This window comes from Terrapene carolina, unplaced genomic scaffold (assembly GCF_002925995.2).
Source record: "Terrapene carolina triunguis isolate 2854851 unplaced genomic scaffold, T_m_triunguis-2.0 Scaffold62, whole genome shotgun sequence".
In the NCBI taxonomy this organism is placed as follows: domain Eukaryota; kingdom Metazoa; phylum Chordata; order Testudines; family Emydidae; genus Terrapene; species Terrapene triunguis.
The window spans coordinates 13,884,253-13,911,609 of NW_020664413.1; the positions used below are offsets into that span (position 1 = coordinate 13,884,253).

General features: G+C 40.5%; 1 protein-coding gene across 2 annotated transcripts in view; it reads right to left on the minus strand.

Moving 5' to 3' along the window:
- Positions 1-27,357, minus strand: part of DPP10 (dipeptidyl peptidase like 10) — a 427,130-nt gene that overhangs the window by 45,318 nt on the left and 354,455 nt on the right. For both annotated transcript variants that reach the window (XM_026647418.1, XM_026647420.1), the window contains exons 8-10: positions 24,935-25,055; positions 21,037-21,191; positions 15,618-15,715 (exon numbers count right to left, since the gene is read on the minus strand). In XM_026647418.1, coding sequence (XP_026503203.1) covers positions 15,618-15,715; positions 21,037-21,191; positions 24,935-25,055 — 374 coding nt within the window. The remainder of the gene's footprint in view (positions 1-15,617; positions 15,716-21,036; positions 21,192-24,934; positions 25,056-27,357) is intronic.

Sequence of the window (27,357 nt, forward strand, 5' to 3'; positions counted from 1 at the left end):
GGGTGGGAGGGATAGCTCAGTGGTTTGAGCATTGGCCTGCTAAACCCAGGGTTGTGAATTCAATCCTTGATGGGGCCACTTAGGGATCTGGGGCAAAGATCAGTACTTGGTCCTGCTAGTGAAGGCAGGGGGCTGGACTTGATGACCTTTCAGGGTCCCTTCCAGTTCTATGAGATAGGTATATCTCCATATATTTTATTTTTATGTTTTTATTTTTTATTTGTATCTATCTATCACATACACAAAAAGAACATTATTAAAGTTTCAAAGTCAAGCACTCAAAAATGTAAAAAATGCCATAAATAAGGTTGCCTGTGCAACCTTAATTTGGCCTTCTGGGGCTAGATTCACATGGGGTACTTAGCAATTGCAATGTCTCACTGTTAGGCATCCTGCTATCTAGTACAGTAACTCCTCACTTAACGTTGTAGTTATGTTCCTGAAAAATGCGACTTTATGCAAAATGATTTTAAGCAAATCCAATTTCCCCATAAGAATTAATGTAAATAGGGGGGTTAGGTTGCAGGAATTTTTTTTTCGCCAGACAAAATACATTATATACATATACAGTATACGTTTTAAACAATTTTAAACAAACGGTTTAATATTGTACGCAGCAATGAATGATTGTAAAGCTTGGTTGAGGTGGTGGAGTCAGAGGGTGGGATATTTCCCAGGGAATGCCTTTCTGCTAACTGATGAACTAGCACTCGGCTGAGCCCTCAAGGGTTAATACACCATGGTTAATGTAGCCTCACACTCTCCAAGGCAGCAGGAGGGAGGAAACACAATAGATGCAGGGCAGTAGCTGCAAACATTTCCCTGCCAAACTGAACATGATGATGAGCCCACGCTATCCAGCTGGCGCGCACCACTCCCTCCTCTTGACAGCACATGCACGGCTGCACAGGTGTTGACTTTAGGATGACCAGATGTCCCGATTTTATAGGGACAGTCCCGATTTTTGGGTCTTTTTTTTAATATAGGCTCCTATTACCCCCCACCCCGTGTCCTGATTTTTCACATTTGCTGTCTGGTTACCCTAGTTGACTTTCCAAAGTGCTGGGGGATGCATGCATGAGTGAGAGAGAGAGAGACGTGCATTGCCCCTTTAAGTTCGCTGACCACACTTCAAGTACATTGCCCTTTTAAACAGATCAGACAGGAAGCAACAGCTTCTTGCAAGCTCCCTCTCCCCCTTCTGTCCTGGAGCCCTGCGACTGTCTCCTCCTCCACTTTGTGGAGAGGGGGTACGGAGCTGGGGGGGGGCAGAAATAGGGGGACATCCTGACATCAGCACCCCTCTCCTCCCTCCCCCAGCAAGCAGGAAGCTCCCAGGAACAGCTCCAAAGCAGAGGGCAGGTCAGGAGTAGCACGGTGGCGGGTGGGGGCACCTGAACTGCTGCTGGGCAGCTGCTGAGCCATATACCTTACAGGGAATTTAGGGGAGCTGATGGGGGGGGGGGCTGCTGGCCGCGCCTGGTTCTAATCCCCACAAGGAGGGGCTGCTCTTCCAGAGAATCCTGCAAACAGTGGACAAAGCAGGCAGCTGCCAAATGACATTATAAGGGATCATGGTGCAACTTTAAACAAGCATGTTCCCTAATTGATCAGCAACATAACAACGAAACAATGTTAACCGGGACAACGTTAAGTGAGGAGTTACTGTAATGTTAAAAGTGAAGTGCCCAGACTCCCCATTCAGCACATGGGGAGAGTTAGGGATTCACAGAAGCCAACATGCTGAGTAGAAAATGCTGAGGAGAGGAGTGGTGCCTAAGCCCCGCCCCTCAAAGGGAACGAGGCACCCAACCCTGAGCCAGAGGGAGGTGCCTCCTTCCACTTGGAATTCACAGCTGTGAACCCACTTCTGGAGTCAGATGCCTAAGTCAGGTCAGTCCCTTCTCAAGGTAAACCAAGGAGAGGGAGCAGGCGGTGGTGGTGCCCCTCTTTTACCCAATCACACTGTGGTTCGAGCACTCACCCTGGATGCAGGAGACAGATTCAAATCCTCCTTTGCTTGATGTAGAGCAGGGACCTGAACCCAGATCTCCCACCAGCCAGGAGAGTGCCATACACACGGAGGTAGGGGGTATTCAGGAGTGCATCTGTCTCAATAGCTCCTGTTGAAGCTGTTCCACTTGGTATAAATAATAAATATTCATTGGGCAGGAGGGAGGGAGAGCAGGGGAGAGAGAGAAAGACTCTATAGCCTGGTGGTTAGGGCACTCACCTGGGAGGGGTCAGACCAGGGTTACAGTCTCTGCTCCACTGAATAATTATTTATTTATATAAAGTGGCACAGGTTTTCATCCCAGTCTCCTTATCCAACCAGTCCTAATCTCCTTTTATGGCTCCTTGTCCAATCTATCTCTTCTCCCTCCCACCCCACCACACTGGCTACAGTCCTAGTCTTCCTCCTCAAGCTCCATATCCAATCTCAGTATCCCACCCCACACACATCTCCTTCTCTCAGTTTTTTCCTTCCCTGGCTTCTTGTGCCAGTTCATTCCCTGCACTCCAGTTCCTTGTCAAATGAGTCTTCCCTACCACCTACCCCTGACCCCTGCCTCCCTTTATTGCTTACTCATCCCAGTCTCCTTCCCTCCCACAGCTCCTCATCTAATCTTAGTGTTTTCCCTCCCAGCCAACTAGGTCCCAGTTCCTGTTGCCATTTCCCTCATTGGTTCCCAGTCCCAGCCACGTTATCCCATCAGTTTCAGCCACCACTCTCCTCCAGCTCCCAGTCCCAGCCTCCCCTCCCCAGTGCCCCTGACTCCCAGTCAAAGCACCCCTCCACTCCAGCTAACAGTCTTCTTGCCCAGCCAGTCCCAGACTCCTTCTCCTAATCTACTGCTTCCCCCCATGCAGTCTGGCTTTTGTCCTCTCTGCATTTGAATCAGACAGCTTCATCTTCCACTCTGCCTGAGTGCTGGGGGGTCATTGAGAGTACAGGAGAAAATGGTTCCCTGCTCTTAGTTCCAGTGCCTGGCCCCACCCTGGCCCATATCAGCTGGAAGCAGCTATTAGAGAGTCTGGCTTTGCCCATATGACTCTGGGCTAGAGCATGCTCAGTTGTTCTGCAGGGATGGTGCATCTTCAGTCTGGTCACATGTAGGAGCTGTGGGGGAATGGGCGTACTAAGTCACTCTATGGGAATGGTGCATACACAGTCTTGTTAACAATAGGAGCAGAGAGAGGCTTGAGCATGGATTCTTCACAGTCTTTAGCTGCTAAAATTGAAAAAGACTCTATAGAGCATGTGCAAACTGTAATTTTTAGAGGTTTATAAACCGGCTAAATTTGCTCAGATTTCATGGGGACACTGCAAGGCACATTTCTGACACAAAGGCCACCCCCCTCCCAGCACATGTCATATCAGGGTTGGACAGGACCTCATCTAGTACAACCCCCTGCTCAAAGCAGGACTAATCCCCAGACAGATTTTTGCCCCAGATTCCTAAATGGTCCCCTTAAGGATTGAACTCACAACCCTGGGTTTAGCAGACCATTGCTCAAACCACTGAGCTATCCCTCCCCCCAGTCAAGTGCCTGCTCCAAAGCATGGGGGCACTAGAGATGTTGAAAGAAAAAGTCACCTGAATTTTTTAATATGGGGGAAAACATGTATTTTCCCTAGCCTTGTTCTCTGAAACGGCTCAACCATTTTGGCTGAAAATGAATATATCAGCCTAGGGCAGACACCTGCCATGTAAACTTGCAGAATGAATGGTTAAAATTTGACGAAGTTACGAACAGCTGAAAACAGGGTCTGATAATTGGTAGTGCTGGGCAACATAGGCAGGACTTGCATATATGTATATATGTTACACACTCTCTCACACACACACAATCCATCCTTCTTTGAGATACACTCAGTTGAAAGAGCAAAAATCTTTTCTTACAATTTTTTCCTTTAATTTGGTGGTCTAAATTGAGACACTATGTTATGTTCATAGCATAATAATTGCTAACACATTAATTATCATTTAAGAATGTATGATCCTCCTATCTCACTTGTGCGTTTGGGGAACCTAGTGAACGAGACGATATGTGCATTTTCTTATTGCCTGCCATGCTAAGTGCTTAGCAAAGTCAACAGAGACAGTAATCTGAACAAAGAAAAGGGATTTGCATTGAATTACACTGAAAGCATAGTTACATTCACAATCTAAATTCGCCTGAAGAGTGGATACTTAGATTTGAATTAGAATAATTTGAAAAAAAAAGTTTTGAGCTTTAAAATAGGAATCCGTCCAAGAAAAAATCCAATTTTGCAAATTCAGACAACTTTCTATAATGAAGTCATTGTAGTTTAATTTAGAGCCAATGGATAGGTTGTGAAACATATCTACCGATTAGAGTAGCGGGAAGTTTCTGTTATTTAACACTTGTGGCAATGGAACGATGGTGTACCCTACTGTATGGTGACTGTATGAATAATTGTGGATTTGGTTGAATAAGTACAGCGTGTGCTAGCATGAACAAGCTATGCTGTGTTGCTCTTTTAGTTTGCTGGCAGATTACCTTTCTTAGCAGACAAACACTAGATTCTTGCCCCATGAATGACTTCCTAAAATATTTATTGTGTTTTTAAATTATTTATACTGCTGTGTATTAGCAAGAGGTACTATATGCATTTATGAGTACTAATGGGAAATTTTTGCACTTATGGACACTGGTGCAAAAGCTAATACTGTGCAACTAGAAATGAATTCTGCAAGGTAACCAAACTCATTACAATTGGGTACTGCTGCATGCTATATTGAAAGAAGGCTGGTCTTTTGGTTAAGGAAAAAAGACTGGGACTCAGGAGATACAGTTTGATGGATCTACCACAGACTTCCTGAGTGACTTTGGACAAGTCACTTAGGCCCAGATCCTCTTAAGCATCTAAATGTATTTGAGGAACAGGGCCTTAGGGCCTGATTTTCAGAAATGCTATACAACTGTTGCTCCCATTAACTGCTAGAGTTGTGGGTGCTAAGTACCTATTATCTTAATATGTCTGTGGCTCAGTTCCCCATCTGCAAAATGGGGACAATAATATTTCCTGTCTTCCATGCTGTGTACATCAGAAGCAGGAAGCCTGATAAACAAGCAGTGGGGCCACTGGACAATCAAGATGCTAAAGGAGCACTCAAGGATGATAAGGCTATTGTGGAGAAACTAAATGAATTCTTTGCACCGGTCTTCATGGCTGGGGATGTGAGGGAGATTCCCAAACCTGAGCCATTCTTTTTAGGTGACTAATCTGAGGAACTGTACCAGATTGAGATGTCATTAGAGGAGGTTTTGGAACAAATTGATAAACTAAACAGTAATAAGTCACCAGGACCAGATAGTATTCACCTAAGAGTTCTGAAGGAACTCAAATGTGAAATTGCAGGACTACTAACTGTAGTCTCTAACCTATCATTTAAATCAGATTCTGTACCAAATGACTGGAGGATACCGAATGTGATGCCAATTTTTAAAAAGGGCTCCAGAGGTGATGCTGGCAATTACAGGCCTGTAAGTCTGACTTCAGTACTGGGCAAACTGGTTCAAACTATAGTAAAGAACAAAATTGTCAGGCACATAGATGAACCTAATTTGTTGGGTAAGAGTCAACATGGTTTTTGTAAAGGGAAATCATTCCTCACCAATCTACTAAAATTCTTTCAGGGGGTCAACAAGCATGTGGACAAGGGGGATCCAGTGGACATAGTGTACTTAGATTTTCAGAAAGCCTTTGAAAAGGTCCCAAAGGCTCTTAAGCAAAGTAAGCTGTCATGGAAGAAGAGGAAAGGTCCTCTCATGGATCAGTAACTGGTTAAAAGATAGGAAACAAAGGGTAGGAATAAATGGTCAGTTTTCAGAGTGGAGAGAGGTAAATAGTGGTGTCCCCCGGGGGTCTGTACTGGGACCAGTCCTATTCAACATATTCATAAATGGTCTGCAAAAAGGGGTAAACAGTGAGGTGGCAAAATTTGCAGATGATTCAAAACTACTCAAGATAGTTAAGTCCCAGGCAGACTGTGAAGAGCTACAAAAGAATCTCACAAAACTGGGTGACTGGGCAACAAAATGGCAGATGAAATTCAGTATTGATAAATGCAAACTAATGCACATTGGAAAACATAATCCCAACTATACATGTAAAGTGATGGGGGTCTACATTAGCTGTTTCCACTCAAGAAGGAGATCTTGGAGTCACTGTGGATAGTTCTCTGAAAACATCCACTCAATGTGCAGTGGTAGTCAAAAAAGTGAACAGAATGTTGGGAATCATTAAGAAAGGGATAGATAAGACACAAAATATCATATTTCCGCTATATAAATCCATGGTACGCCCACATCTTGAATACTGCGTGCAGATGTGGTCGCCCCTTCTCAAAAAAGATATATTGGAATTGGAAAAGGTTCAGAAAAGGGCAACAAAAACAATTAAGGGTATGGAACGGCTTCCATATAAGGAGAAATTAATAAGACTGGGACTTTTCAGCTTGGAAAAGAGACGGCTAAGGGGGGATACGACTGAGGTCTATAAAATCATGATTGGTGGGGAGAAAGTAAATAAGGAAGTGTTATTTACTACTTCTCATACCACAAGAACTAGAGGTCACCAAATGAAATGAATAGGCAGCAGGTTTAAAACAAACAAAAATAAGTATTTTTTCATACAACACACAGTCAGTCTGTGTAACTTTTTGCCAGAGGATGTTGTGAAGGCCAAAACTAAAACAGGGTTCAAAAAAGAACTAGATAAGTTCATGGAGGATAGGCCCATCAATGGCTATTAGCCAGGATGGGCAGGGATGGTGTGCCTAGCCTCTGTTTGCCAAAAGCTGGGAATGGGTGACAGGGGTTGGATCACATGATGATTACCTGTTCTGTTCATTCCCTCTGGGGCACCTGGCATTGGCCTCTGTCCGAAGACAGGATATTGGGCTAGATGGACCTTTGGTCTGACCCAGTATAGCCGTTCTTATGTTCTATGTCTCTCTTGTCTACTTAGATGCTAACCTCTTTGGGAAAGGGACTGTCTTTTACCACGTGTTTGCACTGCACCTAGAACAATGAGTTCCCAGTCTCAGTTTGGACCCCTGAGTACCACCCTAATACACACAAATAACATAAATATTAATTTAAATAGGAAATTAATGACAGATAAGGGCTTAAGGACTTGAAAATATTAAATGGGAAGGATCAGATGACCATAATGTTTATGATTAAATTACAATACTTTAGTTCTTTGCATTTACATAACACGTTCCATCCATTTGCTATGCTGATATTAATGGATTACTCCTTTACAACAAGCCTGTGAGGTAGGTATTGTTACTACCATTTTACACATGAGGGAACAGTGGGTGGAACGAATTCTCCCGTCACATAACAAGTCTATAAGCAGGGCTAGGACTAGAGCTGGAGCTGTGGAAATCATTGATTTGTTGCTTTGCTGGTAGTTCTGAAAAATTGGTGGGGGGTGGGAGGAAGACAATGAATTGAAAAGTAAAAAAAAAAAATCATTTCAAGTCAAACAAAAAGTTTAATTCGACCTGAAACAAAAGGTTTCATATTGATTTAGGAATTTATTTATTTATTCTTCCATGAACTTGAAGGACATTTCTAAACAAAAATAATTTCAAATTGAAACATTTAAATGTTTCATTTTGAAAATGTTAAAATGAAACATTTTGATTTTGGGGGAGGAGTTGAATGAAAATTTGGCAAATTGGGCTCTGGGAGTACGGGTGAAGGAGTTGGGAGGGCAGGTGGTGTTCTCTTTGATCCTTCCGGTCTAGGGCAGGAGCCCAAGCAGAGACAGATGCATCCTGGAGGTGAATGCCTGGCTGCAAAGACGGTGGCGCCAGGAGGTCTTCAGCTTCCTTGACCATGGGATGCTGTTCCCAGAAGAAGGACTGCTAAGCAGAGATGGGGTCCACCTATCGAGGAAGGGGAAGAGCATATTTGGATACAGACCGGTTAACCTAGTGAGGAGGGCTTTAGACTAGGTTCAAGGGGGGCAGGTGACCAAAGCCCACAGGTATGTCAAGAACATGGAGACCTTGGAGAAGGTTTGGAATTTAGGGGGAGCAGAGGCTGTTATAGCAGGGATATGGGAGACACAAGACAGAACTGGGGGGGAATCAAATCAGTATCTTAGATGTCTGTATACTAATCTGAGAAGTATGGGGAATAAGCAGGAAGAACTCGAAATGCTAGTAAATAAACACAACTATGACACAGTTGGCATCACAGAGACTTTGTGGGATAATACACATGACTGGAATATTGGTATAGAAGGGTACAGCCTGCTGAGGAAGGATAGGCAGGGGAAAAAAGGAGGAGGTGTTGCCTTATATATTAAAAATACACTTGGATTGAGGTTGAGATGGAAATAGGAGTCAGACTTGTTGAAAGTCTTTGGGTAAGGATAAAAGGGGTCAAAAACAAGGGTGATGTCCTGGTAGGGGTCTACTACAGACCACCTAACCAGGAAGAAGAGGTGGATGAGGCTTTTTTTAAACAGCTAACAAAATCATCCAAAGCACAGGACCAGGTGGTGATGGGGGACTTCAGTTACCCAGAATCTGTTAGGAAAATAATACAGTAGGGCACAGATTATCCCATAAATTCTTGGAATGTATTGGACACAATTTTTTATTTCAGAAGGTGGAGACAGCTTCCAGGGGAGAGGCTGTTCTACATTTGATTTTGACAAATAGGGAGGAACTGGTTGAGAATTTGAAAGTGGAAGGGAGCTTGGGTGAAAGTGATCATGAAATGATGAGTTCATGATTCTAAGGAATGGTAGGCGAGAGAACAGCAAAATAAAGACAATGGATTTCAAGAAGGCAGACTTTAGCAAACTCAGGGAGGTGGTAAGTAAGTTCCCATGGGAAGCAAGTCTAAGGGGAAAAAACAATTGAAGTTTTTCAAAGAGACATTATTAAGGGCACAAGAGCAAACTATCCCGCTGTATAGGAAAGATAGGAAGTATGGCAAGAGACCACCCTAGCTTAACCAGGAGATCTTCAATGATCTAAAAATCAAAAGAGAGTCCTACGAAAAGTAGAAGCTAGGTCAAATTACAAAGGATGAATATAAACAAACAACACAAGTATGTAGGGACAAAATTAGAAAGATCAAGGCACAAAATGAGATCAAACTAGCTGGATACATAAAGGGTAACAAGAACATTTTTTTACAAATACATTAGAAGCAAGAGGAAGACCAAGGACAGGGTAAGCCCATTACTCAATGGGGGGGGAAGGCGGAAAATAACAGAAAATGTGGAAATGGCAAAGGTGCTTAATGATTTCTTTGTTTCGGTTTTCACCAAGAAGGTTGGTGGTGATTGGACGACTAACACAGTGAATACCAGTGAAAATGAGGTAGGATCAGAAGAGGCTAAAATAGGGAAAGAACAAGTTAAAAATTACTTGGACAAATTGGATGTCTTCAAATCACCAGGGCCTGATGAAATGCATCCTAGGATACTCAAGGAGCTGACTGAGGAGATATCTGAGGCATTAGCGATTATCTTTGAGAAGTCATGGAAGAAGGGAGAGATTCCAGAAGATTGGAAAATAGCAAATAGAGTGCCAATCTATAAAAAGGGAAATAAGGACAACCCAGGGAATTACAGACCAGTAAGCTTAACTTCTGTACCTGGAAAGATAATGGAGCAAATAATGAAGCAATCGATTTGCAAACATCTCAAAGATAATAAGGTGATAAGTAACAGACAGCATTGATTTGTCAAAAACAAATTGTATCAAACCAACCTGATAGCTTTCTTTGACAGGGTAGCAAGCCTTGTGGATGGGGGGAAGCGGTAGACATGGTATATCTTGACTTTAGTAAAGCTTTTGATACTGTCTTGCATGACCTTCTCATAAACAAACTAGGGAAATACAACCTAGATGGAGCTACTATAAGGTGGGTGCAAAACTGGTTGGAAAACCGTTCCCAGAGAGTAGTTATCAGTGGTTCATAGTCATGCTGGAAGGGCATAACGAGTGGGGTCCCGCAGGGATCAGTTCTGGGCCTTGATCTGTTCAATATCTTCATCAATGATTTAGATAATGGCATACAGAGTACACTTATAAAGTTTGTGGACGATACCAAGCTGGGAAGGGTTGCAAATGCATTGGAGGATAGGATTCAAATTCAAAATGATCTGGACAAACTGGAGAAATGGTCTGAAGTAAATAGGATGAAATTCAATAAGGACAAATGCAAAGTACTCCACTTAGGAAGGAACAATCAGTTGCACACATACACAATGGGAAATGACTGCCTAGGAAGAAGTACCGGTAGCGGAAAGGGATCTGGCGTTCATAGTGGACTACAAGCTAAATATGAGTTAACAGTGTAACATTGTTGCAAAAAAAGCGAACATAATTCTGGGATGTATTAGCAGGAGTGTTGTAAGGAAGAAACAAGAAGTAATTCTTCCACTCTACTCTGCTCTGATTAGGCCTCAACTGGAGTATTGTGTCCACATTTCAGGAAGGATGTGGACAAATGGGAGAGAGTCCAGAGAAGAGTGACAAAAATGATGAAAGGTCTAGAAAACATGACCTATGAGGGAAGATTGAAAAAATTGTGTTTGTTTAGTCTGGAAAAGAGAAGACTGAGAGGGGACATGATAACAGTTTTCAAGTATGTAAAAGGTTGTTACAAGGAGGAGGAAAAAAATGTTTTTCTTAACTTCTGAGGATAGGACAAGAAGCAATGGGCTTAAATTGCAGCAAGGGAGGTTTAGGTTGGACATTAGGAAAAACTTCCTAACTGTCAGGGTGGTTAAGCACTGGAATAAATTGCCTAGGGAGGTTTTGGAGTCTCCATCATTGGAGATTTTTAAGAGCAGGTTAGTCAGACACCTCTAAGGGATGTCTAGATAATACTTAGTCCTGCCATGAGTGCAGGGGACTGGACTAGATGACCTCTCAAGGTTCCTTCCAGTTCTATGATTCTATGACATTTGACACAAATTTCTAAAATGTTTGTTGACCTGAATCTGCATTTATAGATGAAAAAACATTTCAGCCAAAACATTTTGCCCAGTTATAAATAGAGCCCGGGTTTCTTCACAGCCAATCCTGTGCTTTCACCACAAAATCATCCTCCTATCAATGGTTAGAATCAAATAATCTTTCCATTCCAAACCAACAATTAGGTAAAGACACTGACATAAATACAAAAACTACTCCTCCCCCAAAATATCCAACTACCCCATCTCCCTCATTCAGAAACAGAAAATACATTATAAATGACTCCGATGATGTGGAAATACTGCAAACAATGAAGATGGTAGTGGAGTCTGGCAGCAGGGTTATTACATTTTATCTGCATTTACACAAATTCAATTTTTCAAGTGTTTATAACTTGATTAGAAAAAAAAATAACCAGAGAGGTTATTGAAATTTGTCATACAAAATCCAAGTCTGGGAGTCATTTATTATATGGTTTAGCATGGAAATATAAAACCAAAATTCAGACATTTAGCATTCTGTCAGGCATTTAAAATTATATTGGGGGTATTTAAATATTTTTTTTAAAGAACAAACTGATTTAATATCATGTAGTTTTTTAAAAAGTTCAATTATCCACAGTAGGATCATTAGCGTTCCCCAGACCAGAAGGGAATGAGAGTGCCATAGAGACAGAACATCCAGCTCAACAAGGTTAAGAGAAAAGGAGTGGGGTGATCCCAAAAGGAAACAAATTAAATAGCTGAGATATTTTGGGCCCTGTGCACAGGTCCAGCTCAAGTCCAAGACCCTTCGAACCTATGTGATGTCCCTTAAGGCATAGCTCTACTCTAAATTGTGATTCCTTAACAATGGTGTTGTATGGTTCTCTTTTTTGCTCCTCAGTGATTTCCAGATCAAATTTAACTAATAAATACAGGATGGTTTGTTGTTTTCCCCCACTAACTGCCAGTCCTAAAACTCAACCTGGGGTTTGAAAATCTAGCTGGGGTCTTTCCTACTTCCCTATCACCAATTATAAAAATTCTCCAACTTCTCTCAGTTACAGCTTTCCTACCTGACTGTGCTATTGACATCTGTATTCAAAACCTGCAAAGGTATAGGTAACTGAGATTTGGCTTTACAATTGGAACATAGGACCTGATCCTAGTCCCATTAAAATCAAGAGCAAAACACCCATTCCATGGACAGAATTTGGTTCTTAGTCAACAATTCTGTGTATCGCACAGACATTCCTCCTTGTATTGGCCCCAAGAAATTGAGAGACATAAAATGTAGTAAAAAACTATGTCATTGAAGAAGAATGGATCTAGTTACACACTGTGAATAGAAACATTGAGTGATACAATTTTTGCAGTTACTTTTCAGAACACAGACACTTTAAGGATGAGATTGTTGGCACTGGGTCTCCAGCTCCTTTGTACCACTTTTGCAGTGTAAAATAGTCAGTAATTTACCTCAGATGCACATCTGGGACACGCTTGCGTAGGTAAATCCCAGTCTCATACTGCCAGTCTACACCACCCCCAACAACCTCACGTATACAGGGAATGTCCAGAGCACCTAAGCAATTCTGGGCTGGCAGAAGGCTCCAAGGGGGCTTTTGCAGTCAGGATAGGTTAGAGCAGCCCTGAAGCTGCTCTCACTTATGATAGGGATCTAACAAGATTCTAGATGCTCCTTAAATCAGAGGCATGCTTTGCCACCCTCTCAGATCCTGCACTGAGCATGGTTCAACTGGACTCAAGGATCTGGGCCTAAATTCCTAACCCTAAATGAGACTTTAGGGGAGCATAGAGAAGTACATTTCACCTTTAGTGGTTAAGGCATGCACAGTATCTATTTTCAGAAAGATTTTTACCCTGAAAGTTCTATTAAAAAAAAATCCCTAAAGGTGAACCAAACTCTAGTGAATTTTTAAAGGCTCCCATGACCCTTTTTTTTGAGAAACACCTTGCTGATCTTATTACAAATGGGACTGCAAAACACTGATTGCTGAAACAAGTTAATACTAGCAGGGGTCGGCAACCTTTCAGAAGTGGTGTGCCGAGTCTTCATTTATTCACTCTGATTTAAGATTTTGCGTGCCAGTAACACATTGTAATGTTTTTAGAAGGTCTCTTTCTATAAGTCTATAATATATAACTAAACTATTGTTGTATGTAAAGTAAATAAGGTTTTTAAAATGTTTAAGAAGCATCATTTAAAATTAAATTAAAATGCAGAGCCACCCGGACCGGTGGCCAGGACCCGGGCATTGTGAGTGCCACTGAAAATCAGCTCGCGTGGTGTCTTTGGCACACGTACCATAGGTTGCTTACCCTTGTGCTAAAGCATCAGAATCATTAAACAACCCTTCTGCCTTAGAAAAGGCCTGCCCAACCCTTGGCTTCTCTCATGTTTGTACATGTTTTATGTGCACGTATGACTCAGATTGACAAACATTCAGATTACTTGAATGCAGTTACAGATCACAACTTTCAAATGATGCTTGACTCATACCTATGTAAACTTTCTATTTTCGATAACTAGGGCATTATGCTTGAATAGGTAAAATTAAAATTGATTTTTCCAGGCTTTCACAGCCTTGCTCTGGTTTCCATGATGCAACAGCAGAATGGATTTTTTTTAACTGAATGTATCCCAAAGAGAATGTTAACATTAGTCTTAGTAAAGCTATAGTGAGCTTCACACCAAAGACTCAAGCTCTGGGAAGTGAATCCCTGTAGGACCACACAGGACAGTCTGTGAATTCAGTTGTTGCAAGCCTTACAGCTCAGGATGGAAAGAAAGACTGAACAATGTCAATATCCATTCAATTAATTCAATTTTGTTTTACTCTGAGAGAAATAGATCACTTAAGGAGCAAGAATGAATTTGCAAAACCTAGAGCAAAACCGGCAAATTTATGTGCTTCTTTTTTCTTTTCTTGAAGATTTCTCCATTGTATATAACTGATACTTTCACTGGCTTTATAAGATTTAAAGAACTATTTTCATCCATTTTATTTAAGAGTTTGTTCTCCAGTTTTTTTGTTTATTGGGGTTTTTTTTAGCTCTTTTCAAAGGGTGTATGCTATTGCTTTCACCAGTGAACAGTTAGCAAACATTCGGTATGTGTTCATGTCTTTCATAAAAGGCTCCATTTTCAGAGAGAGAATCTATTTTCAGCAAGCACAGTCCATTCAAAATCATTCCTTTTATCAAAACAGTAAGTATTCATGACAGCATGCACAACTGACAGGAACTAATTCACCACTGAATTATTACTATAGGACTCTGGTGTAGCTCTATTGATGTCAATGAAGTTATACCAGTATGAAACTGTGATAACTCAGTCCCATAGTGTTAATGTCATGGCCATTTTGAAGAACCGTTAAAAACCATAAAACTGTTAAGGCTTTGCAGGAACTGCAGAAACAACAAAGTGTATTCCCTGGTTTTTTGGACTAGTGGTAACATAATTCTTTATCTCATTTACCACCTTTTAGCTGGAGATCTCAAACTATTTTAATAATATTTAAATAAGCCTCAGACTGTTCTATGATGAAGGGCAAGGTGATGATACACAGTGAGTGCCTCCCTTACCTCTAGAATGCAGTCAACTCTGTCCAATAGCACTAAATAGCATTGCCTAACAATGTAGGGCAGGAAGTGAAGTGGAATATCATAGCCAGCTGAAGCTGCAATGGGAATTTAGGCTGGCAGAATATAACGACATACATTGGAATTTGGCTAGAAGACTTTAATTAAAACTCTCCTATCCTTAAAGAAAGTTCCAAAAGATCTTTAATAAGCACAGGGGGTCAGGAACTCAGCTTTATGCCTCATGCAAAAGACAGTAACTTCAGCAGGACAATTCCTGGCAGCACCATGCTGTCACTACTTTGTACTGACTCAAAAGGAAGAGGAGTCACACCTGGTAAATCATCTCCCTATTTCCTGAAGCAACTACTTATGCCCAGAGATCTCTCTACCAAGCATTGACAAAATCCAACACAGCCTAGCCTATGTGATCTGACAGGATCACAGCTTAGTTCATGTGATCTGCTTGGATCTGACAGGCAGCAGGAATAAACTAAATCCTTTATGTCTAATGATTTGAAGAGCTCCTAATATATCACTTTACATTTTAAAAAAAGTTTATTGAAAATTTATTTATTTTATTTATTCGTAATGCACTCATTGTTGTATTTTCCAGGCGCATCACAGAAACTGAAACTAACTTTGCCAGCAAGTGGGAACAGGGCAAACAAACGGCATAATTCAGTTCTACACTGACCTCAAGCAAAATCTCTGTTCACAACCCTCTGCCCTCTACCGTTTGTCTAGAATCTTAGCTCCCTGATGATAAATACCTATTGCAATAAATAACTAAATCAAAAATGAATTTGGGCTCTGAAGGATCTCAGAAAGGTTCACATTCTAGATCCTTGGGACTTCCACTAAGGATGCCCATCCCATGGAGTTCTATTCTATTCAGGTTCTTATACTGTGCCCATCACCATGGTCAGCCCTGGGGATGAAGTTCAAGAGCTTTCCAGTTACATTGAGCTTTTGTGTTGGTGTATAAAGGAAGAGATGGTCTCAGAGGCAGTCGTGAGTTTCACAAAACAATTAAATTCCATACCGTGATTTAAAGCTGTCAGGCGGCATGAGTTCCAGTGTATGTGTTGGTCCATATAGATTGACAACAAACAGCTTTATCGTTGGGTTGGTTTGACCTGCCTTTGAAAAAAAAAAAGAAAGTAGAAATTTTAGCATGTAACATTGGAAATACTGACAGCTAAATATACTTAAGGAATACATATATTTCAATATGTTTTTCATAACCTGAAAACCCTTAAAGCGATCTTCAATTGAAAACAATAAAATTCTGTCTCACTATCTCCCATGAATTGCTCAGTCACGTCAGCTACACACTTGAAAATGTAGCTCAAACCCCAAAGTACTGATCACATACTATCCATCATGCTGCTATTCACTGAAGACAGATACCGTAATGCAAAAAAATTGACCAGTCACATGACAGAAATTGAGAAAGTATTTTGTGAGTTCTGTATGTAGATGGAAATCCCATTAACATTTTATCAGAATTGTGCATGTTCAAAGGCAGAATATACCTCATGGTGTTTAGGACTTAGGGCTTGTCTACACAGCAAAGCACTTTAGAGGGCTGTGAATTGTAGAGTGCTCTAATGTGATGAATTCTAGCTACCCTATGCAAACCATGATGGTGTGCTCTAAAAGGTATCTAGTTTGCATTAACGTAGCCCTGTTAAGAGCCTGCCAGCAGGATCTATATGGGGCAGTTAGATTGCAACACCTTAGACTGCTTTACAATCCACACCCCTCTAGAGTGCTTTGCTGCATCGTGTAGACTAGCCCTAAGATTCCAGAACATAAGACCATGTGAAACTTGTAGCATGAACATGCATATATGCCAAGAAAGCACAGCTGACATTCTTTCTTGTTGGGTAGTTAAAAATCCAGTTTAAATGAGCTTTGTAATAATGTTCTAGTAATAGATCTAATATTCAAATGTGTACATTCATGCTAGGGGACAGCCAAGGAAGAACCATTAGGATCTCTCACGTCTCTAAAGACTGCTGCTGACAAAAGGGGAACAACCAAAGAGAGGGTGATAAATAGGATTGGTGGTGGTGGATGAAATGTCTGGGGGAGGAGAGGAAGGTAGATCAGATGGTATCCTGCACCTTCAAATATTTTGAGGTTCACATTATCAGTAATATAGATATTACTCAGATCACTTCCTATCACGGTAATGAATGTTGTCTCATTGTTTCCTTGTGCTCCTCCATCTGCCTGTTGTAGTCACATGTTGTCTTTTGTCTTGCATTTAGATTTAGATTGTGAACTCTGGGGCAGGGAACATCTTTTTACTCTGTATCTGTACAGCACCTAGCACAGTGGAGTCCTGATTCATGACTGGATCTCGGAGGCACTACCACAATAAATAAATACTAGATTTTAAATATAAATTTTATACGATTTTGTAAAATAAAATAATTAAATATCTATTTGCAGTTTGCCTGCTTCTGAGTAGCTCTGAAATGCTCAGTTAATTTGGAGTGGTAATTGGACTCCTGCTTGCATTTTCCACAAATTTAAAATCATATCCTCTTTTCAGTTTTACAGACTAAAATGGATTATAGATCTGGATAAGGTTTTTTTATTCTGGGATCAAGCTACTAGGTATCTATGTGGATTCACTCAATAGCTGTTAGAACTGTTAAAACATGTCTTCTTAGAATCATTCATGGCTGACTATTGAGCCTGTGTTTCACACAGAAATAAATGTAGTTCTCCTTAAAATAGCATCCCTAAAGTAATCTTGTGCTGGATAATCATCTTCTTGAAAAAAGGATACAGATAATTTAAGGTAAATGGTAGGGAGCTAGGGAAGAACAAATCTTCATTGGATTTCTTCCCAATTTTTTTTTTTAGGGTGTGAGGAAGGGTCCCTCCCTTCTCCCCCCCCCCCCCGAAGAACAGATCATATGCCAAGGTCATAAAGACTGAGGATCCACAGGAAGTCAAGACCCTGTGTGTGATGTGCTGTACTTCAATCCATGGCCGCTCCAGAGTTCCATTACAGGCTCTTCCCATCTCCATTCTCTGGCAACATATCCCCAGTAGAGTTTCTCCAGGTGGTGACCATCACCAGAGTCTCCTTACTCTCTTCAGGTGGGTTGTGTGTGGGGGAAAGGAGTCAGAAAGTTGAGTAATGTTAAGTTTGGGCTCCGCAGGGCCAGTGGGTAAAGGCTGTAAACCCCCTTAATTCTGCCCTACTCCCACCTTGCCCCACCCCTCTCCACTGTGCAAATTCCAGGACCCACAGAGAGTTTTCCAAGGAGTCCCAGGGAAGCAGAAGAAGAGGCAACGCTGCTGCAGAGGAGGGGACTTCCTGTTCATGCAGAATGGGCAAAATTATTTATGGGTCAAGAAAAAATGATCAAACCCACAATTTTTACCACTTCTAGTTAAAAACTAGCTTGTGTACGCTTGGCTCATTGTAGGGATATTTACAGATCCAGTGTGGTCTTTAAAAGATGCCTCGCTGAAATACCAACACACATTTTCTTTGGAAACTGCACTTATCTCATCACATTTCTAGCCCAAACCCGATGTCCGCCCATATCTAAGTGGTGCAGGACAGCAGACAGGTGCATGTGTGAACCAATGATAGGCAAACATGAAATTTAGAGGATCACTTAGGTTGAGTCTCTAGATGTTCATGTGTCCGCAAAATTAGGGACTGATCTTTGAAATACAAAAGAACATGGGTAACTTTCCTCATGTGAGTAGGTTCCATTAACTGCAGAGGGATGACTCATGTGAGTTATGGTGCATAGGTGTGTAACTGAAGGTTTTGAGGGGAAATATTTTGTGTGAGATTTTGAGTCCTTTCAGCTTCCAGTGAGGTCAGAAATGCCACCATAATGGCTTTCCCACACCTCCACTTCTGGCAAGAACTGGGAATTGAAACAGCAGTGACAATGAAAAATATATGCAAAAACTTTACACGGGGTGTTTTTTTTGTTTTTTTTTTTTAATTCAAAAATGGTTCACTCTACCTCTTTGTCAATGGATTATATCATCCATTATATGCTCCTATGTATGGAAAATGTAATGCACATTTAATTCCAGGCATGTCAACCCTACAGATGTCCTAATTCTGTTACCCTTACTTGTACTTACTCCTTTACACTCCACAGGATTATTGCCTTGAGTAATTACTACTGTGTGTGAGTAAGGATTGCAGAGTCAGACCCCATGTGAGCAGGTCACAGTTTCTGCATGATGTAAAGTGAAATCCTGTGTTAAACAACAACTTTTATCTATCCATGTTGCCTAACCACAAGCTTAATTAATAAATGATGTTTATCTGGAAGCTAAATTGTTATTGAATAGACAAATTAAATGAAGATAATGTTTTTCATTAATGAGATTACTGAAATAATATTGTGCATCTCTTTTGTGCTGAATTGCTAATGCTTTGAGATTTTTCACTTCTTTGTAGTGCTTTTTTTTTAATTTTAAAGAGTTCCTTGTATATTTTTTCTTGGTTGATTAATTGCTTTTAGCCATCAAAGCTGACAGAATTGTGTGACTGGTGCTCCTAGGTGCTATCATACTACAAATACTAAATAATAATCATAATTACCATTCAAGAATGCTGTTTCTTAAGAAAATCATAGGTATTTTTAAGGTCTGATCTTACTTCCTTTAAAGATAATGGGTCAACTCCAATTGATTTCAATTGGAGAAGAGTCAAGGTTAACATTTTCAAGACTACTTAAGTGACTTAGGAAAATCAATGGGACTTAGACTTCTGCGTGCCCAAGTCATTTATGAAAATGGGACTTAAACGCTTTTGAAAATCATACCCAAATCTTTAATCTGAACTATTGCTACTTTCTTCAAGTTTTGAATGTTTAACATTTTTTTATGAGAATCCCTACCTACTGCACATTATGCTGTTTTGGTGTTTCAGCAATCACTGTATGTCCTTCAAAGAAGCCAGCTCCCATTCTGCATATTTGCATTTTACTGCATAGAATTCAACAAGGAGAGGCCAAAACCAAACTAACAAAGAAACAAAGAAAATCTTCCCCTTTAAGAAGGCTTCCAAATTAATGCCCTTGGTTTTCTTATTTTTCTAGGAGGCAGATAAGCTTTCTCCATTTCCCTTAGGCATCAGATTGGGGAAGCAGCAGCTTAACCAAGTTTCTAAGGCTTTTACCTAAGTGAAACCAAACTCATAGTCAGAAAACAAAGTCACTAAGGCCTAGGTCAAGCTAGTGTCCTGAAGTCAGAGTGGGCCTGCAGCCCATAGCAACCAGCATTGCTTCCAGTCTTTTCTCTCTCCTCCTCAGCTTCCTTTTCCTGTTTATATATAGTCTTGCCCCCAGGGTGAGCTAGGGTGCCTCTTGATTGTGCCCAGGCTCTTCTGACTGTAAGCTGCAGATTGTCCCTTAAAGGGGCCATAGACCCTGCCACAATTACTTACATTTTGTTGCCTCTCACAGAGTTAAAAAATAAGCCAGTTTATATATATATGTATATATATATATATATATATATATATATATCTGTCTATCTAGCATAAAGCCTGCTTATAGGCGAGGGGAATCAGGACTATAATGTCTTTTCTATATATAATATCCTAGTATGTTCTTTTTCAGCCTGTCTGTATATTGAACTTAAGCAATACAGGTGAGCTACAGATAAAGTAGTATGGTAGCTGGAGCCCAGCAAAGAGGCTCCCACAGGTTTAGGAACTCAATATATGAGTTAACAAAAGTAAGCGAATATGAGACTTTGAGCAGGGGAACCTTGAGGTAGCGGGAGAGGGTTTATGGAGAGCAAACAGGAAATTAGGAGGATTCTAATTCTGGTATCAGAGAGTCTCATGTTTAGACCTGCAGATCTCTCCTCATCACAAAAGATGGGCGCTCCTTATCCACATTTTTGAACCTCACTGAAAGGTTTGGTTCTGTTCAGTTTAAAGACTTGGGGAAGGTTCATATCACTGCTTATTTTATCCAACCAAGGCCTCTCACCCGTGTTAATAATACCATCGTTTGATGAAAAGTAGCAGTCAGATACTATGATACTCTGTATTATCAGAAAACTGTTATGCTTCATCCATCTATATAAATGCAGCTAAACACTCACTGCAGCCTGCAGCTACTCTGTGCTGTTCAAAGGCAATTCTGGCAGCATTTTTTCTTGACTCCTTCTGATCATTTCATTCTTCATTCAAAAGCTGTAGCGTATACCAATCATAAATTAGCATGAAACAGACTGTATGTCCCATCCTGACCTAATGGTTTCTGTCTAGCAAAAAGCTTTATAACCCTATTTGAAATAGCATAACTCTGAATGTTATTCCCCGTACTGCCACATCAACACAAGCAGCTTCTTTTACTATGTAGAAACAGTCCTTCAGTAATGCAGAATGCTATCAGTCGGTTCACTGAACCGTGCACAAGGGTTGTAGATTGCACTTAGACTTTACTTACCTTAGGATATGGATAGTGCTTTCCTTTGGGATAGAGACCTCCAGTAAACCGAGGAATAACCATGTTTGGTACCAAAGTGTCATTTATCATCAGGAATGCCAACCTTTCTCCATCCGGGGACCACCAGTGGGCAACGTGAGAGTGAAGAAGCTCCTCTGAAACAGATGCATATTCTTGGAAATTCATAGAAGTAACTGTTGTGTCATTCAGATTACCAACTCATTCATTTGCATTTTATATAATTTCTATGCTTTGTTGCAATGCAGCTGTTGTAATTATAAAGAAATATTGAACATTATCCTGGACTGAATTGCCTGAATATTAAGGACCATTATAGGCTAAATTATGAGTTTTTACTCAGATGAGAATTCCCAATTATATCAATGGAATTACCTGCATAAGTGAGATGATTATTATTTCCTTATATTTAGTCCTAATATAATTCTATCCATTTTTAAATTCTTTTTGTAAATGATTTGCATCAATAGAATTTAAAGGCATTTAAAGGCATTTTTAGCACTAGTATCATTCTATCCAGTTATTTATGTTTTATTCTTTAATTTGGGGACAACCTTCAGTTTTATTGAATCTCATTTTGCATGAAATTTTGATTTGGGGGGAGTATTCTGTTTTGGAATAGATTTCTTTCTTTCTTTTTTTAAATTACCAAATTCCCAGCCAAATGAAAAATCCAGTTCCTGCCCAGCACTAGATCTGACTAATTTAGCTCTTTTACTTTTAGTCTGTGATCAGACTTTGATTTTGTTTAACTAGCTAATTTACTATTTGTACTTTTTCAGTGAACATTGTGTTGTACACAAAATTCAGCTGTGTGTCTGGAAACCGAAATTTGGAGTATTCACAAGCTGTCCACTCAGAATATTCACTAATTGCTGTTCACTTGTGATCGATTGCCTGAGTTACAGAATATTCTTTCTGCTCCCTGCCTGGATAACAAACCTTTTTACACAGGAAAACAACAGATAATGAATGATGAACATTCATATAGCAAACATTTTTGTTTGTTCTAAAACACCGCTGTTTGCATTTAAATAAGGATATTCACACAAAGAACAGACACTCCCAAATACTTCTGTAAACCAATGCCCAGGAACATGAGTATTTGTGAATTGCAAATGAAAAAGTCACAAAAATAAGGTCAAAATGAGCGGCTATTAAATTCATCTGGATGTCCATTAATATAATTGTGCAGTATTCAATCAGCTATATGCCTGATGTCACCACACGATATTTCATCTATATCTACTGCTTGCAGAGTACTGCTTAAATTAACAAGTTACCTAGGAAAGAAGAAAAGAGTCAGAATGACACAATATGCTCTGGGGATTTGTGCCTAGAAAAACCCCCATGTGCACCCTCTCACAACTGTTAAAGAGATGGTGTGTGTGGCAGAGGGAAACAGCTTCTTCCATTCCACCATAGCCTATTCCTAGGAATCCATGGAGACCGCTCTCTGGGAGCAGGACCTCCATCAGAGCTATGGGGCAGGAATTGGACAGCCTGAGAATGGGTGGAATCGCTTGAGAGAGGTCACACAGAGCTCACAGGCCCAGGCTCCCCCACCCCCCCAGGCTGTATAACCTTTGCTGGATATTACCTGATCCACAGAGCCCCCTCTGTGGTGGGGGAGCCCCTCACAAAGTGGCTTCCAGTGGCTGTCCTGACAGGGTTTAACAAGGAGCAACTGAAACAGTAAACTGGAAATACAGGACCTCTGCATCAGTGTGTCTGGCTTCCTTCATATTCAAACAGAGGAAAAGTCGTGGCCTTGCTGAAAATCAACCTCCATGTTTTTTGGAGAGGTTAATGGGCCTGATTTCCAACCCTACATATCCACTTGCAGGAAAAATTGCACATATGGATACAAACATGTATTTGCTGGTGCAAACCGTCATATGAGCGTATGTCCCAGTGAGTTTTGTGAATGGAAATTCTAACACCTCTGAGCGCACAGGTGCTGGAATTGTACAGAGCACATTCAAAGCGTGGACACATGTATGTGCATGCGCTATTTTACATACAAATGTGCAAAGCTCAGGCAGAGTATCAGTGGGAAATGTAACATTAATATGTGCATTTTCAACTAGTTACTTCTCTTCCTTATCATTTATATTTCTTACCCTGTCTTTTAATGCTTATGTAAGAAAGTAATTTGTACTGTCAACAATTCTATTTATCTTTAATAAAAAAATTTGTTTCTAAAAATGCACGCCAACCTTATTTATAACAGATAATTTTCTGATCTGCACAATCAAGTTGAAATTGAAAAATGCCGCATTGGCATGGCATAAATGACAGAAATTGGTCTTGTTACTCTTTAGTTACTGTATACAAATACTACAAATACCGAGGCCCTTTGCAGTCAATATACTCAGGTAATTTTAATGTATTTATTTCTCTCACAGTATCTGGTCTTAACAATAGGTGCAGCTTTGCCATAAGGATCTACAAGAGCATTAGAATCTCTTACTTCATTCTCTATTAACTAAGAACCAGATTTTGTAATCCTTACTTATAGTGAGTGTTTCCTTAGCCATAAGTGATGTGGCAGGCTGGCACAGTCTTAGGAAAGAGATCTTGGCCAGTGTTACATGCCAGAGCTCCAAAGTTTGTCTGTTAGCAACTTCACCCCAGTCCCCCCTGAAGCCTGACTCTTTCTTTCCCCCAGTTTCACTCATTCTACAATGCTATCTCTTAATCTTGTGAATTGTTTCACTCACTACTACACTACTCACAAGTAAGTATATTTGAGTAACCTTTAACAATGTTTAGTATAGTCCAATTGACTTTACCAGGGCTTCTCTTATGCTAGACTTCACCTACTCATTAGGTGGAGGCTCCCTCTCCCTCCCATATGACCTAAATAAATATCAGGATGACCTCTAACTACTCCCCAGGGATGCATACTGCCCAGAAAAGACTGGAGAATTGGCAGAGCCATAACTTTGTCTGCCCAATGTGCTGAACAGCAGAGCTGGTCAGCTGCCTGGGTTAGAGGGTGGGAAGGAATATACTGCACTCTGTAAAGGGGAGCAGTGTGAATCTGGAGATCTCCAGGAGTCATTTGGAATTATCTTTGGCACAGTGCAACTCCACACTGCCCCCAATTCAGAGCATATCACACAGGCTACCGTCTTGTGAATATATGCAGTTCACCCTAAGGTTAGCAGAATTTGGCCCAAGGTTGCCTAGCAAAATGTTGAATAATTAGGAAAGTGACCCAAGCAATACTTTGTTTTAGCAAAAAGGTGATCTGCTCTGTCAGATTTAATTAACTTTATATGGTTAAATACACCAATTTATATGCAATCATATTAGATTTGCAGTATCTCAACTGCATTTAAAATGATCTTCCATGCTAAAGATGCTCTTCTCCCTGGTTTTGAACTTCACTGACCTATTAAAATACTTACAAAACATTAATGGAATCCATTAAAACCTGAGGTGGGTAATCTTTTGAACACAGGCATTTAAACCTCTATAGAATGTAAATTACCATTCTTATTTCAGAGAGTCCATTTGAGCTCGGGTTTTCAAAGAAGCATAAGAGTATGTCTGCACAGCAACTAGACACTTGCGTCTGGACCATGCCAGCCGACTCAGTCTTGTGGGGCTCAGGCTGCGGGGCTTTTTCATTGCTCTTTAGCCCGCACTCTGGGGACCGTCCCCCACTCTAGAAAATATAACTATATGCAAATGAGTCAATATAAAATATGAGCTAATGCAAAGATCTGAAGGCAATTTTGCAAGAAAATAGGAAGAGAAAAAGCAAAATAGCTTCAGACACCATTGTCCTGGAATGAATAGTTTTCTCCTGTAGGTTTTGTACAAGAATCTCTTCCCTGTATTAATAAATAGCTATATATATCCACCTTACCTTCATAGAGCCAGTCTGCGATTCCATTAAAAATGATTCCTTCTTTTCCTGAGGATGTCAGTCGCAATGAGCTACTCTTTACATCAGGTTGATAGTAGATGTTATTTTCAAAAATATAAATCTAGATTAGGTAAAAGAGATAAAGGGGGGAAATAACATGTTGGTAGACATAAATGAATGTTTTCATGCCAGTGATAGAAATACAATTTCCATGGTTTCAGAACAGTCTAAAGAATAATTCATCATAATTTTCATTGAAGATCTCTTTAGATTTTCTGGTATTATCAATTTTTAAGAAACTTTTAACATTCTTGTGGCTCTGAATCCTTTCTTTTTAACTATTATGCCAACTCAAATATTTCTACTCCCTTTAGCAAATTTTCTCACAATCTCCAGAACCACCACTGTAAAGAGGCTAAACAGTCAAATTTTATTACAATTAAATAGATTATGAAATATTTTGTTAGTCCCATTTTTATCCAGCACAAATATCTTTATTTCCATCTATGAAAATAGACATAGCTGTATAGATATAGATTACAGATATAAATTATGGATATACATCACTGGTGTTATATTACAGATAGGAATTAAGTGAAATAAAAATGAGACCAAGAAACTGAGTACTGTCTGATTCTCTCTATGCTCTTATACCATGCACCTCACTGGTATCTGAACATCTTACACAAAGCACATCATAATAATGACCCTCCTATTGTAAAGTCTGGTTTCCTTATTTTTTCTCTGTAGATGTTTGGGAAGAATTTCTCTTTACTCATTTTTCTTCCCCTCTTTTCTTCTTCTCTCCATTATTTTCATCCCTCACTCTTCAATGGCAAGGAACCAGTGAGGACACAGACAGAAATTAGAATCTTTTGGCAAGTGGCTGCAATTTGAACTTCAAATAAGATATCTTCTGCCAACAATTTGTCCCAGCAGCAATGAAAAGGGAGAAGGCTACAACCACCTTAAGCGGTCAGTGGTTCTCCTCCTTCAATGCTAAAATATAGAGCACTCTAATATGTCCTGGATTTAACCCAATCGAGGGAGGAGGAGCAGGAAGAAGCCTGCATCTGTCATTTTATAGTATCTTCCCTTGCTTCCTCCCAGCCAACCCCAGCACTTTTTCTTAGAGTTGAGATTCTTCTGAGGAGATCAGAAAGCTGTCGTTGGCTGGCAGGGGCCGTGAACCACCTGGAGAGACTGACCCACCTTTCTGAAGCCTGCTAAAATGGCCAGCCCCTTCTCTCTCTCCACATTCCTCCTCTTGTATCTTAGTTCTTTTGTTGTAGTGACATTCAGGGAAAGCTACACAACAGAAGTGAGTCTTACACTTTGCTCCGATAACAGTGAGTTTTGAAGTTGTTTTCACCTCATTCATTCTCACACCATTGCTGTTTCTAATGGTAAACCAAAGTGATATTTACAGTCCAGCCTCCTGGTCTATTCCGGTGTTTCTAAGAATTAGAGGAAGGAGCCAGTGGGTGAACACCTGGGAAGGGGCAGAAGGGTCTCCCCATTTTTGATGTAATCAGAGTCTAAGTTTGAAGTTCAGAATGTTAGAGCACTAAGAGGTGCAAGGAAGAGGGGAAAGAGAAAAGAAAGACCAAGAGAGAAAAAACAGGAGGGGCAGTGAACCTGATTGTAAAGATGATGGTTTATAATGGAAACAGTGACACAACCCTAAGTATAGCACTATGTACTTCAGCTAATGCAGAACAGTCCAGCACTTCTCCGAGCAAGGCATCAAACCTGTCCTCCACTCTCTACACTAGCTTCCCATACAATTTTGAATCAGTTTGGATGATAGATCTCAGTCCTTTACTTCAAAGTGCTCCCCAGCCTGGGCCAAGATATCTAAAAATTTGCCTAAAGCTCTGAGATGAAGACCATAATTGACAACTCTGTTTCTCTGGCACAGTGGAACTCTCTACAAGGAAAAAGCTCATCTGTGTGGGAGACAGAACGTTTTCAGGGGCCGGTCCAAGACTGTGGAATGAACTCTCTGAGGAACTAATGACCATCACAACCCTCATCACCTTCCACTCCAAGGGAAAGACATTTATTTGACGGTGGTGTCTCTTACATAAATAGCAATGTGCATATTTATTTAAAAAACAAACAAAACAAGACACTCTACTACATACACTTCTCCACCTGGGAAGAGTACGAGAGAACAAACATGTGACAGATATTAGTCACATTACTTAACACATTACTGAAAGGCACTCACATACTATGGTGATAAGCATAATAGAAGAACTTCTGTAGAACAGAATAGAATACTACTTCCTTTCCCCTGTTAGACAGGGATCTTCCCCTCTGCTATCATATTCTTCCTTGAAACACAGTTCTTTTGGAATGTGCTATCCCTGATCTCTCCATTGGCACTATCTGCTCCCTCTTTCCCACCTGATGTTATA